General features: G+C 41.3%; 1 protein-coding gene across 1 annotated transcript in view; it reads left to right on the top strand.

Annotated features, from left to right (window-relative positions):
- Nucleotides 1–12,290, top strand: part of LOC120518392 (acetyl-coenzyme A synthetase 2-like, mitochondrial) — a 46,694-nt gene that overhangs the window by 23,893 nt on the left and 10,511 nt on the right. The window contains exons 9-12 of the mRNA XM_039741178.1: nucleotides 1,597–1,709; nucleotides 1,885–2,011; nucleotides 5,602–5,729; nucleotides 5,825–5,888. Coding sequence (XP_039597112.1) covers nucleotides 1,597–1,709; nucleotides 1,885–2,011; nucleotides 5,602–5,729; nucleotides 5,825–5,888 — 432 coding nt within the window. The remainder of the gene's footprint in view (nucleotides 1–1,596; nucleotides 1,710–1,884; nucleotides 2,012–5,601; nucleotides 5,730–5,824; nucleotides 5,889–12,290) is intronic.

Genomic DNA, 12,290 nt, shown 5'->3' with positions numbered 1-12,290 from the left:
TCTTTGCACAGTCCACATGCACCTGTGACTCACGTAGACTTTTCATTGCTCTGTGCAGTTTTGGCTGCTTTTCTATATATAATCCACCAAGACACCCGACCACGGTAGTAGCGCGAATTGCTGTATGTAGCGTGCAAAACAGTTTGCTATGGTGCATGCGGTCGTGCATCGTAACCGAAAACTCGTTTTTTAAAGACTGTTTACTTCATTGCGTTTTAACCTCAGTTGTAAAGGATTGTTTTAAGGATCCCATGGGATACCCCTCACAAACCGTTTCACACGCTGCATATGGCGATTCACCTCCGCGAGAAACATGCCTCTATGAACAGTCAACATGGCTCGGAGGTGCATGTGGCCTCTACGACAAACGAATAAAAATGACGCCGTTTTTTCTGTGTCGTCTCATCCGAGTTGGTGGGCGTGGCTCTGCAAGTTGTCGTCGTATCCAATGGTCTTGGAGTTGGTGGGCGTGGCTCCTTCCTGCGTGCACCATAGGTGTCTTACTTGTCGGCGGCTTAGTGAATCCACACCCCTTCCGATGTGCTTTCCATGGGTGTCTTGCCTTAGTGAGTTATATATATAGATTATACGATGGCTTTCCTGTAAGAATAAGTTCATATGTTCCGAAAGCAAGTGATTGGTGCCATCGTAGCCTTTTTTTCTAAAGAACCTTGGTCTATTTAGATAAGTAAATGGTTCCCAGAGTGTCATGGTGGAATAATGACTAGTACCACTGCCTTAGGAATCCAGTGCAGTGTATTTGATTCCCCTACCTGATCAATGTCTGTGTGGACTTTTCATGTTCCCGTCATGTCTGCTACTAAAATACCGAATATTTGTGTGTTTAGTTAACTGTTAAGTCTAAATGGCTCCTACATGGGTACCTGCATGAGCGGTCCTGCAAAGGATTGGCACCCAGTGTGGGGCTGGTTCTGGCCTCTTTATAGAGATAGGCCTTGGCCCCCATGACCCTGAGTAGTGCATTAAGTGGGTTTGAGAATATTATATTAGAATATGTTATGTTAAGTTGCTCACTCAGGCAAAGCACTTAAGTATTGCTATTGCTGACACAATCCTAAATGTCAACAGACAGCAGACATGGTGGCATTCCTAGGGAATCCCTTGAGTTTTTATAGAATCAACACATAACAAGCAGCTACCGGCACTGGGCAGCAGAAGGGAGAGGGGGAGTCAGCGCCAGAACCTAAATGGCACAATTACACTAATTGATCTGAATGACAATCATCTGGAAATGGCTAACAGGCTTTAGATTCATTTACACTTAAATGTTGGCAAGATCACACATCAGGCCTGCTGGCAGACCCCTACCCCCTCCAGTCAAAAATCCTCTCCAGATTGCTAGGACTTCTGTCAATCACCAATCATCTGTTCGGTTAAACTTTATAAAGCTTTCCAAATGTGATTAAAGCCAGGGAGTCGACCCTGTGGCTGTCAGCGCTCCCTGCATGATCAGATAATTGATTTACAGCATATAATAATATTCTAATTAAATGTAATTTACTTAACGTAACTCTAATTAATTAACTGACATCTGTCCTGATGCTTCTGCCTATTGCTGCCTTTTTGTTTCCGCAGAGACTGGTGGAATCTGCATTTCTCCCTGGCCAGCACCTCCTAATGCAGAGATCTTACCAGCAATGGCTATGCGACCGTTCTTTGGGATTCAGCCTGTCCTGCTGGATGATGAGGTAGATACCACCTAGTGGGGGGTCATCTTCTTCTACAGCCATTTGTGTCCATTTTATTTCTCCATCAGCAGTAGAATGAGCTTGCAACTAGTCAAAACACTAAAAAGTTAAAAACAAAACAAAAAACAATCCATGCTGACTACCTGCTACTTGACACCTTTTTTTTTCTTGGCAGGGAAAGGGACTTTATGCCAATGACATGTCTGGAGCACTATGCATAGCACGACCCTGGCCTGGAGTGGCCAGAACCATTTATAATGACCACCAGAGATTTAAAGAAACTTATTTCCAGCCATACCCAGGTAAGGCCATTTGTGTATTGAGGTGAAAAGTGAGAAGCAGTGACGTGCTCGACTGGTGAAAAAGACTATCAAGTTTATGAAAGCTCATTGGTTATAATGACATGTCCAGTCGTTCGTCATTCAGTAGTTACCAGCCAGAGTAGAACCTACCTGCTAAACTGGAACAGTCACTTCTGGGAATGATAAATGTATGAAAAGCAGTACTCACCTATGGAAAAAAACTGCTCTTGTTAAGTAATAACCCAGAAGAAAAGGCTTTTTTTTAGCTGGAAAAGGGTTATCCAATGGTGTTTAATGTTTGTTCCATCAGTTGGGAAATACATGTCCTCTATTATGAGGGGGTGGCAGGGATGAAGACAACACCAGGGTGGCTAAAGTGTAGTGGATGTGCCAAAAAAGTCATATAAAACACAGAGAGAGAGACACTCTGGCAGTAGGAAGAGTCCAGCGCATACCAGTATGGGAGAAAAGGGGTAGCTATTGTGATAAATCTTGGTTTTGACATCCTGGCATGCAGTTTGTTTCATTCTTGGACTGCCATTTTCTAACTTGATAAATCCAGACCAGGGATACGGGGGGACTGAGCCTATCCCACCAAGCACAGGACACAAGACTGGGTACCAGGCTGTTGCATGGAGAGCACACACACGCTCATACGCCAAACACACATGAGGGATCCACACAGGCATGGGGAGAACATGCAGACTCCACACAAGGAGGGCACGGGACACAAACCCTGGTCTGCTGATTGCAAGGCAGCAGTAGTACCTCTGTGCCACTGTGTCAGCTTTTTGTTTTTATATTCGTTCATATTTTTTTATTGGTATTCTTGCAAAGTTATTTTCTTTTTGGTACTACAGTGGAACCTCGGGTTACAACCGTAATTGATTCCAAAACTCTGGCCGCAACCTGATTTGGTTGTGACCCGAATTCATTTCCCCCAAAGGATTGTATGTAAATACAATTAATCCGTTCCGGACCATATGAACTGTATGTAAATATATTTTGTTTAAAGATTTTTAAGCACAAAAAGAATGCACAGTGTAATTGTAAACTAAATGTAAAAACATTGAATAACACTGAGAAAACCTTGAACAGAGAAAACTAACACTGCAAAGAGTTCACGCTACAACGAACCCGGTCGCTGCAAACACTTTTTTTTAATGAGTTTTAGGCACAGGGAAAAAAATGAAAATTTGAAAAATCCTTAATTTATACAAAAACTAACCATAAACAACCAAGAAAACTAACGTTGCATGCATGCATTTCTGACCGAGAACAATGTACAGGGAAAGACCAAAAATGCACGGAAATCATCGGCGCATACAAACCGGAAGGGAAATTGGCGTGTTCGTCACCTGAGTGTGTGGTCGTGAACAGATGCAAAAGTTTGTACGTGTTCCGAGACGTTCGTGACCCGAGGTTCCACTAAATTTCCACTAGTGACAATTTTTTCATAGCTGCGACCATGTTGTTTATATTCGCTATAAATTTATCATACTGCATCACAACATTTTGCCAATTTAATATGGCAAAGTGCTATGCCTGGCATCCAAGTATTGAATCCCTTTCCTCATTTTGCTCTCAGTCTCTAGATTAGTGTAATCCAAACGGTGCTTCTGAGAAGAATTTAGCGTTAGAACCCTTTTACTACATTCTGTAGACATTGACTTTGATTCGTGGCTTGACTGTCAGTTTTGGTTTCTGCCTCATGCCTGTGTTTTGACCAGAATTCTGCCAATTACTATTTGTTTTACCTATCTTCTGGCCTTTTCTCTTGCTCCGTATTGTCCAGATGATTCATTACAGCTAGGATATGGTTTGCAATGTAGGTGTGCTACATGACCCCCCACACAGACAGGAGTGAGAAGTGACCAGGCCAAAGCATGCAATGATAATAAGGATTCCTATGACTCTTTTCTAAGAGGAAGAGCACACGGCCCCAGGAAAAGATCATATGGATTGCGCTGTCCCTATAAAAGAGGAGGCTGAATGGATGGTGCCGGGGCAACTAAAGGCTGAGGGTGCATGGACACCAGGAAACACTAGCAGGAGTCTCTATGTCAGGTCCCTTGAGCAAATGAAAGGCCACCTGACCATGGAAATGACTCTGGTGTTTGCTGGATTCAAAGTGAGACTTTTTGAATGCAAAATCAGAAAATGAGTTAGGATGAAAGCTCAACTGGTATAAAGAAAAGAACCAAGTGCCAAGACAGAGGGCAAGTGCTGGCTGCAGTACTATGGTGAGCAGGTAGGTAAGCCACCACACCACACAACCAAAAAGGTCTGACATGTTAACAGATCTCTTCTTTTAATTTATATTACTTTTGCATTCTTTGTGTATTTACTCCTGATTTGGATTTAGCTTGATAACCATGACATTTTGGCTTACCGTTCTACTTTCTTGGACTAATTCTGGGTGAAGAGGTCTTCTGCAATCAAATGGTGTACACTGTATACCATGAAATGGAGCTGCAGGAAAAGAAATAAAGATATTTTGTAAAAGAAAAACTCCACTTGATAACACTTGTCCAGGAGTGTTCAACTCGAATTAGCTTCAAAACTGCTTGTCCTGTCAAACCATGAGCAGTTGGGAATTCCATGAGCAGACATTTGCTCAACTGTGATCAGTCAGACAAGGTTTGTGTAGGGAAAAGGTTTACACAATATTGTCTTGTTGAAGAACAATAAGCTAAAAATTGTTTAGTTGAGAGAAATCCTGGCTAGCAGTGTCCAGTAACAAAATGTGTCTCACCTACAAGAGATGGGGCACACAATTGAGGAAATTTTTGGATGCACTGATCTAATTTCATGTCCTCTACTTGCTCAATATTTTTTGTTTTTTCTTTTTTTGACTTGAAAGTCCCATTCAGTAACTCTGCATGTATGTCCCTTGCAGCTCTGGCATGTGTGGAATCACTAATTAGTTCTTGCCCTTTGGATCACTGCCTTGAAATGAGCTTTACACAATGACAGGCGACATTTCATCTCTTAAGTCCTATCACTTGAAGTAAGTCCTGTGCTTCCCAGCCTCCTGTCCTTTTCCTTTCCTTGTAGAGCATGATCCTGCATGGAGAACACTCTAATAGGGTGCTTCTACAAACCCCAGAGTCTGTCTTGAATATGATAACTAATTTAAAGTTCACAGCAACATTAAAGTAGGAATATTTTCTGTATAGCAATTACAAATTCCCATCCAGAGTAAACACAGAGGCAGTTTTCCTTGTGCCTCTGATAAAAGGTTTGAAATAAGACTGATGTCCCCAACCCCTGAAAGCCATCACTCCCACACTAAAAATTAGGAGGGGTTTCCTTTTGCCCTGGGGCCCTGGTAATCAATTCCCTATCGGCAGCACCCAGTGCTATGCAGCAACAACTTAAATCTGTATGTGATCATCAGAAGAACTGCATAGTGACCTATTACTGACATACTTTTCATCTCATTCTGAGCAAATATTTGTGCAACCTTAGAAAAACTCCCCTATTTGTTTGGAAAAAATTGTGAAATCCGCTTAAAAAAAGAAATTCCACAGTGACCTCCAGGACAAGGCCCATGTATATGTGAATGAGTCTGCACTTTGCTTCCTCAGGTTACTTTTTCACCGGGGATGGGGCCTACCGATCAAAGAAAGGCTACTACCAGATCATCGGCCGCCTGGATGATGTTATCAACGTCAGTGGGCACCGTCTAGGCACAGCAGAAATTGAAGATGCCCTGGTGAGACCAGCTTTTTTTTTACACTGAATCTGTCACTTGCTCACTTGTCTATGTTTTGTACACAACTCCAACACTCTTCTGTTTTCCTGCTTTAGAACCAGAATGTCGTTATTGCTGAGTCGGCTGTGATTGGCTATCCGCATGAGATTAAAGGAGAAGGTAGGGCTGTTTTATTGGATACTGAGACTGACATGACAGTTTGAGTGATGTTTTCCCAAGATTCCCTAAACACATCATTTACATGTTTCTGCTTTCTGGCCTGCCTCTCTTGATTGTGTTGTATTATAGTTGGTTGTGATGTTTTCTTCCTTTCATGTACATTTTATAATGGATTGCTAGTCCTCATTGGACTGAACTTCAGTAATAATTAAACTATTTGTGTCCTGTTCTTTCCAGTATCTCATAACCACTGCCACTGTATGACCATGGCCGCATGTGGTCTTTGGTGTCTTCAAACAGGAATCTCACATCGACAATTTCTTTCCAATTGGTTTTGTCTCTAGCTTACTTGATGTTAATTTTCAAATCTCAGCTGCTTGTCACCTCTTCTTCATCATCGATCCACCATCTTATTCTTTTTCCTTTCCCTATCTTTTTCTAGCTCTCTTCCATGATTTTTGCACAGTTCTTCACAAACTGAGCCCTTAGCAATATGAATTTTGCTTTTCACCTCAATATGGACTCCAACGAGAATCGTTTTGTCATACTAATTCTTCACATACAATACAATACAATACAATTTATTTTTTGTTTAGCCCAAAATCACACAAGAAGTGCCGCAATGGGCCTTAACAGGCCCTGCCTCTCGACAACCCCCCAGTCTTGACTCTCTAAGAAGATAAGAGAAAACTCCCAAAAAAAACCCTTGTAGGTAAAACAATAGAAGAAAACTTGGGAAAGGCAGTTCAAAGAGAGACCCCTTTCCAGGTAGGTTGGGCGTGCAGTTGGTGTCAAAAAGAAGGGGATCAATACAATACAATACACAGAACAGAACAAATCCTCAATGCAGTATAACAAAAAAAAAATTGTAGAAGTATGGAATTGAATTTAACAGTAGATACTATCATATAATATGATTTGGATTTGTTTAAAGTCCTGGAGACCTCATCCATCAAGCTACCCCCACACCATTTGGCCATTCCACAGCTGAAATAGCGCTAATCCAATGAATGGACTCCTCTACCCCACGATTCCTGTGATCCTCCATCAGGGATGACTTTACCTTTAGGCAGGCAAAACAACTTGGCAGGTGGGCCGTGGCACCAAGTGCCACATTTGAGTGCCGAGATGAGAAATACAATAGATGAGGGTTAGTATCCAATTATAACTCTCATATTACTTATGTTTTAGTGCTAATGACTAACAACAGAGATGCAGTTTGTGCAGTTAATCAGCAGCTCTAGTCAGGGTGTGCTGAACTGAAGTAGTGAGTCTTCAGCCGGGATTTAAAATCTGAGACCGAAGGGGCATCTCTTATACAGGGTGTCCCACTCGGGAGTACAACTTTAAAAATGCGAATTACTCCGCAACGTGTGCATGTATCATCATGCAACAAGGCTCAAAATATTCCTTATTTAATGAAGAATTGATTCTGTGTCATAAAGAGGCGGGCACTATAGTGGGCGCCGCTACAGCGGCCCCGGATGTGGCAGGGGCCGGGCTGGGCCAGCCAGGCACAGATGGCTGTCTAGCCCCAGACATCAACCCTGCAGAGTGGCGAAAGCAAGCATGCAATACTTGTCCATATTTGACGAATTTGTGAAACAACTGGACGACTACGAACTTTAAGAAGGGTACTTCCAACAGGATGGGGCAACATGCCATACCTCTCATGCCAGTATGGAAGAGATCCGATCGTTTTTTGGAGACAGGGTGATCTCGAAAGGTTTGTGGCCACCTCGATCACCCGATTTAACTCCCCCAGATTTTTTTTCTATGTGGATATTTAAAGGACAAGGTTAATGCAAGCAAACCCAGGACCATCGAACAACTGAAAGCAAACATTGAGCGTGAAATTGCTGCCATCGACAGTGACATGTTGCAGGGGACATTCTCAAATATGGAGCGTTGCGTTTCCTTGTGCGCGGATGTTGGGGGAGGACATTTTCAGCACCTTTTGTAATGTGGACTTGTTTTCCACTAAATACATGTATTTTCAGTTCTTACAGCTCGCCTTTACGTTCACACGTTTGCGAGTAATTCGCATTTTTAAAGTTGTACTCCCGAGTGGGACACCCTAACAGGCAGCAGGCAGACCATTCCACAGTTTAGGGGCCCTGTAACTAAAGGCCCGACCTCCCATTGTTATTTTATTAATCCTTGGAATCATAAGCAGACCGGCATCTTGAGATCTTAATGTGCACTCTGGTTTGTAAGTCATGAAAAGTTCAGACAAGTAAGCCGGACCTTGGCCATTTAATGCTTTATATGTTAAAAAGAGGATTTTGAAATCTGCCCTAAACTTAACCGGGAGCCAGTGTAAGGATTTAAGGACTGGAGTTATGTGTTCGTATTTTCTTGTTCTTGTAATAATTCTTGCAGCAACACTTTGGATTAACTGGAGACTGTATAAAGAACAGTTTGAATATCCAGTGAACACCGCATTGCAGTAGTCAATCCTACTAGAAATACAGTAAATGCATGAATTAATTTCTCAGAATCCTGTTTATTTAGAAAGCACCTTAATTTCGCAACATTTTTAAGATGGAAGAAACATGATTTGGACAACTTTGTAATATGCGCTTTAAATCACATGCTAGAGTCAAAGATAACTCCTAGATTGCAGGCTGAATTAGTAATATTAATGGTGAATCCAACTGAGTTAAATGATGACATCACTTCCTTGTTTGTAGTCTTCTTTATCCAGCTACTTTTCAGTATTCTTCTGTAGCACTATAATTCAAAAGCTGTTATTTTCTTCCTGTGTACCAAGATGAAACCAAAGGTTTCTGTGCCATACTGTAGAGTGGCCCATACTTGTATATGTAGCAGTCTCTTCTTTGTGTTCAGAGTTAGGTTGTTTGTCATCAGTTCCCTTTCTCCAGAAACTTTGCTTAGCTTTGGCTATTCCTGCCCTGACATCCATGTCATTCTTTTGGTTTTCATTATCCAAATTCCGTTGTATTGATATTTAGTTACTTGTTCAATTCTTTGATTGTCAAGTGTTAGCCTTATTTCTTGGTGCCCTTTGTTTGTTAGTACCATGGATTGTTTTGTTGCACATTTAGATAGAACCTTTTTCTGCTCTTTTAGCTACTTCTTTTAGTATTTGGTTGCGGTCTTCTTCAGTTTCTGCTAGCAGTATCATATTGTCTGAATCACTTACTTTTTAAATCTTCATCAAATCCTGGGACTCCTATATCTTCAAAAATACCTTGAAGAGCCTCATCTGCGTAGGTGTGAAAGGACAGAATGTTGGAGCACACCTCCCTTTATGTTCTTGTTTTAAGTCCGTCTTCGTAAAGCCTTGTTACTTATTGTACTGTATATATAAGCAATCAAACTAACATCTTTCTCACAGATGCCTCTTTTCAGAAGGGTTTCTGTCAGGACGTCATCCTCGACTCTGTCAAATGCCTTAACAAAGTCGATGAAGCAAAAGTATGTTTTTTGTTGTCTGTTAATCCTGTTTGCTAAAAGAATTTTCAGTGAAGTAATGCTCTCAATGGTACCCACATTTGGTCGAAAGCCATACTGCAGTAGGTTGATTTTTTCCTTGTAGCTGCGTGCTCATTCGATATTACTTTGGATGGGACCTTCATTATGTGGCATATCAGTGTGATTGTTCGGTGTTCATCACATTTTGTTGTTTTATTTGTCGTTAGGATTGTGACAAATAGAGTTTCTAACCATTCTCCCGGTATTCTGTCACCTTGATAGATATCTTTTATGAGGTTTACAAAGTCCTTTTCTATTTTGTCTCCTTCTCCTTTGATAAATTCAAAAGGTATTTCATCGATACCTATAGCTTTGTTGTTTCCCCATTGCTTGTAGCATTTTAATGCTCTCCTGATTCAATATATCCACTACATTTGGTGCTGGAATAACTTTCCTTGGTCTATTGCTTCCATAAAGTTCTTCCATATATTCTTTCCATCTGCACTGCACCTCATACTCTGCTGTTAATAACTTTCCATCCTTACTTTCAATCCTTGTACTTTTACTGGGTTGCTGTTTTGGTGCCAGTTTTCTTATTTCCATGTATATTTCCCTTGTTTCATTTCTCTCTTCCAGCTTCTGTATTTTGTCATTTATTTCTCTCTCTTTCCCTTGTCGGCACTACCGTCTTCTCTCTCTCATAAGTTCTTGAACTTTAGTTTGATAATTTTCCCTTCTTCTTTCACTCATCAGATCTTGTATTTCATCAGTAATCCAGATGTTTCTCTTTCTCCGGTTTGGTTTTGGGATGACAGTATCTGCTGCACATTTAAACGTCATCACGATGTCTTTCTGTGTTTTGCACACAGCTGTTTTTGGTGATTGATGACTACCTCAAATTTTCTTTTGTTCTCATTCTTTCTTAGCCATTCTCTGTTGTCTCCTTGGTTTGTTTAGTTTTACTTTTATTCTGGCCATTATCGGGATATGGTCTGAGAGTTTATCAACCTTGTGTATTATCTTGCACCTGGAGATAGTGCTGCTGTATTTTTACCTTATAGCAATGTATTCCAGTAGGCTTTTGCTGTGTCTGTGGTCCACTTTCCAACTATAGTCTTTTTTGATTCTCTTTTCAGCATGAGTCTTTTTTTCTCTACAAAAATCAATGAGGATTTGTCCATTTCAATTCAATGTGTCACTTCATAGCCACTTGATCTAATTACTCAATATCCTTTAAGATTGTGAAGAAACAGCATCCTGTCTCAGAAAGGTTTAAGAAGATTACTGAGAACAGTTATGAGGGCAGGCAAAGAATCAGGAGATTTTTATGTAGAGGGTAGAAACCAAGTACATCCCAGGATTTAAGGGCATGTTGTACTCTGACAGACTCAGAGAGTTAAACCTGTTCAATCTCGAGCAGAGGAAACTGTATGAGGACCTAATCCAGGTTTTCAAAATTCTCAAACGCCACTGATAAAATAAAGTAAATTAAGGGGAAGTGCATTTAAAACAAGCCAGGAAGCACATCTTTACACAAAGAGTTATGGGACTCTGGAAGAAACTGAAAACTTGAATAAGAAACATTGACAGCCTTTCAGAAGGATCTGGATGAGATGTTAGGACAGATTAGCTATTAGCTAAACAAATGAGCCTGACAGACTGAATAGTCTCCTCTTGTTTGTCAGATTTCTTATGTTCTTAATGGATGAGCAGGTTACAAAATGTATTTGTGTATATATGCCAGCAAAGCAAGAACAAAGGCATTTAATTCTTCTAGTCATGCCAAAGTCCTAAAATTAGACACATTTTATTTTGTCATCAGCAAAAGCAAACTGACCTGTTGAAGCCCTTCGTATAAAAAGTAAAAACGTGAAAATATCAATAGGGGCCATAATGCAGACCTGAGTGCCTGCTGTCCTGCTGGTATGATCTTTTTGTAGAGCAATTTTTCTGGGCTATTCACATTGATAACCTGCTTATTTTTGTATTGAGACAAAGGGAACTGGTGCATGTCCTGGAGACAGTGGACACAACTCTTGTGTGCCCACCCACACTCACATCAGATCAAGACTCACAAATGAACATAAAAAGCTCGTCTCCAGACCCAGATGACAGTCCAGAAACCTGGCTTGCAAGTAAATGCAAAAGAACGTGCTGGATTATAGACATGCTTCAATCTCTTTTTCATTATTGTATTTAATTTCTTCAATCTGTGCTTACTTTGTATTCTTGAGTAGTACTTCCTAATGGAGTCTCAGTCTTTTGGGTTTGTCACGGTAGTGGCTGATGGGCATGTTTGTACAGTGTATGATGTCAGTGTCACCATCTTATATACTCAGCAAAAAAAGAAACGTCCTCTGACTTTCAACTGTTTTTACTTTCAGTAAACTTAATGTGTAAATATTTGTATGAACACTAAAAGAGTCAACACCATAAGACATAAACTAAAAATGTTTCACAATGTGTCCCTGAATGAAGGGAGGCTCAAAATCAAAAGTACCAGTCAGTATCTGGTGTGGCCACCAGCTGCTTGAAGTACTGCAGTGCATCTCCTCCTCATGGACTGGAGCAGATTTGTCAGTTCTTGCTGTGAGATGTTACCCCACTCTTCCACCAAGGCACCTGCAAGTTCCTGGACATTTCCGGGGGGAATGGCCCTAGCCCTCACCCTGCGATCCAACAGGTCCCAGACGTGCTCAATTCCTTCGACGATAAACACGAATCCGTCCATCACCCCTGGTGAGACAAAACCGTGACTCATCAGTGAAGAGCACTTTTTGCCACTCCTGTCTGGTCCAGCGAAGGTGGGCTTGTGCCCATAGGCGGCGTTGTTGCTGGTGATGTCTGGTAAGGACCTGCCTTACAACAGGCCTACAAGCCCTCAGTCCAGACTCTCTCAGCCTATTGCGGACAGTCTGAGCACTGATGGAGGGATTGTGTGTTCCTGGTGTGACTCGGGCAGTT

The sequence above is a fragment of the Polypterus senegalus genome, chromosome 18 (genome assembly GCF_016835505.1).
Source record: "Polypterus senegalus isolate Bchr_013 chromosome 18, ASM1683550v1, whole genome shotgun sequence".
Lineage (NCBI taxonomy): Eukaryota > Metazoa > Chordata > Cladistia > Polypteriformes > Polypteridae > Polypterus > Polypterus senegalus.
This window is presented reverse-complemented; position numbering and strand designations above follow the sequence as displayed.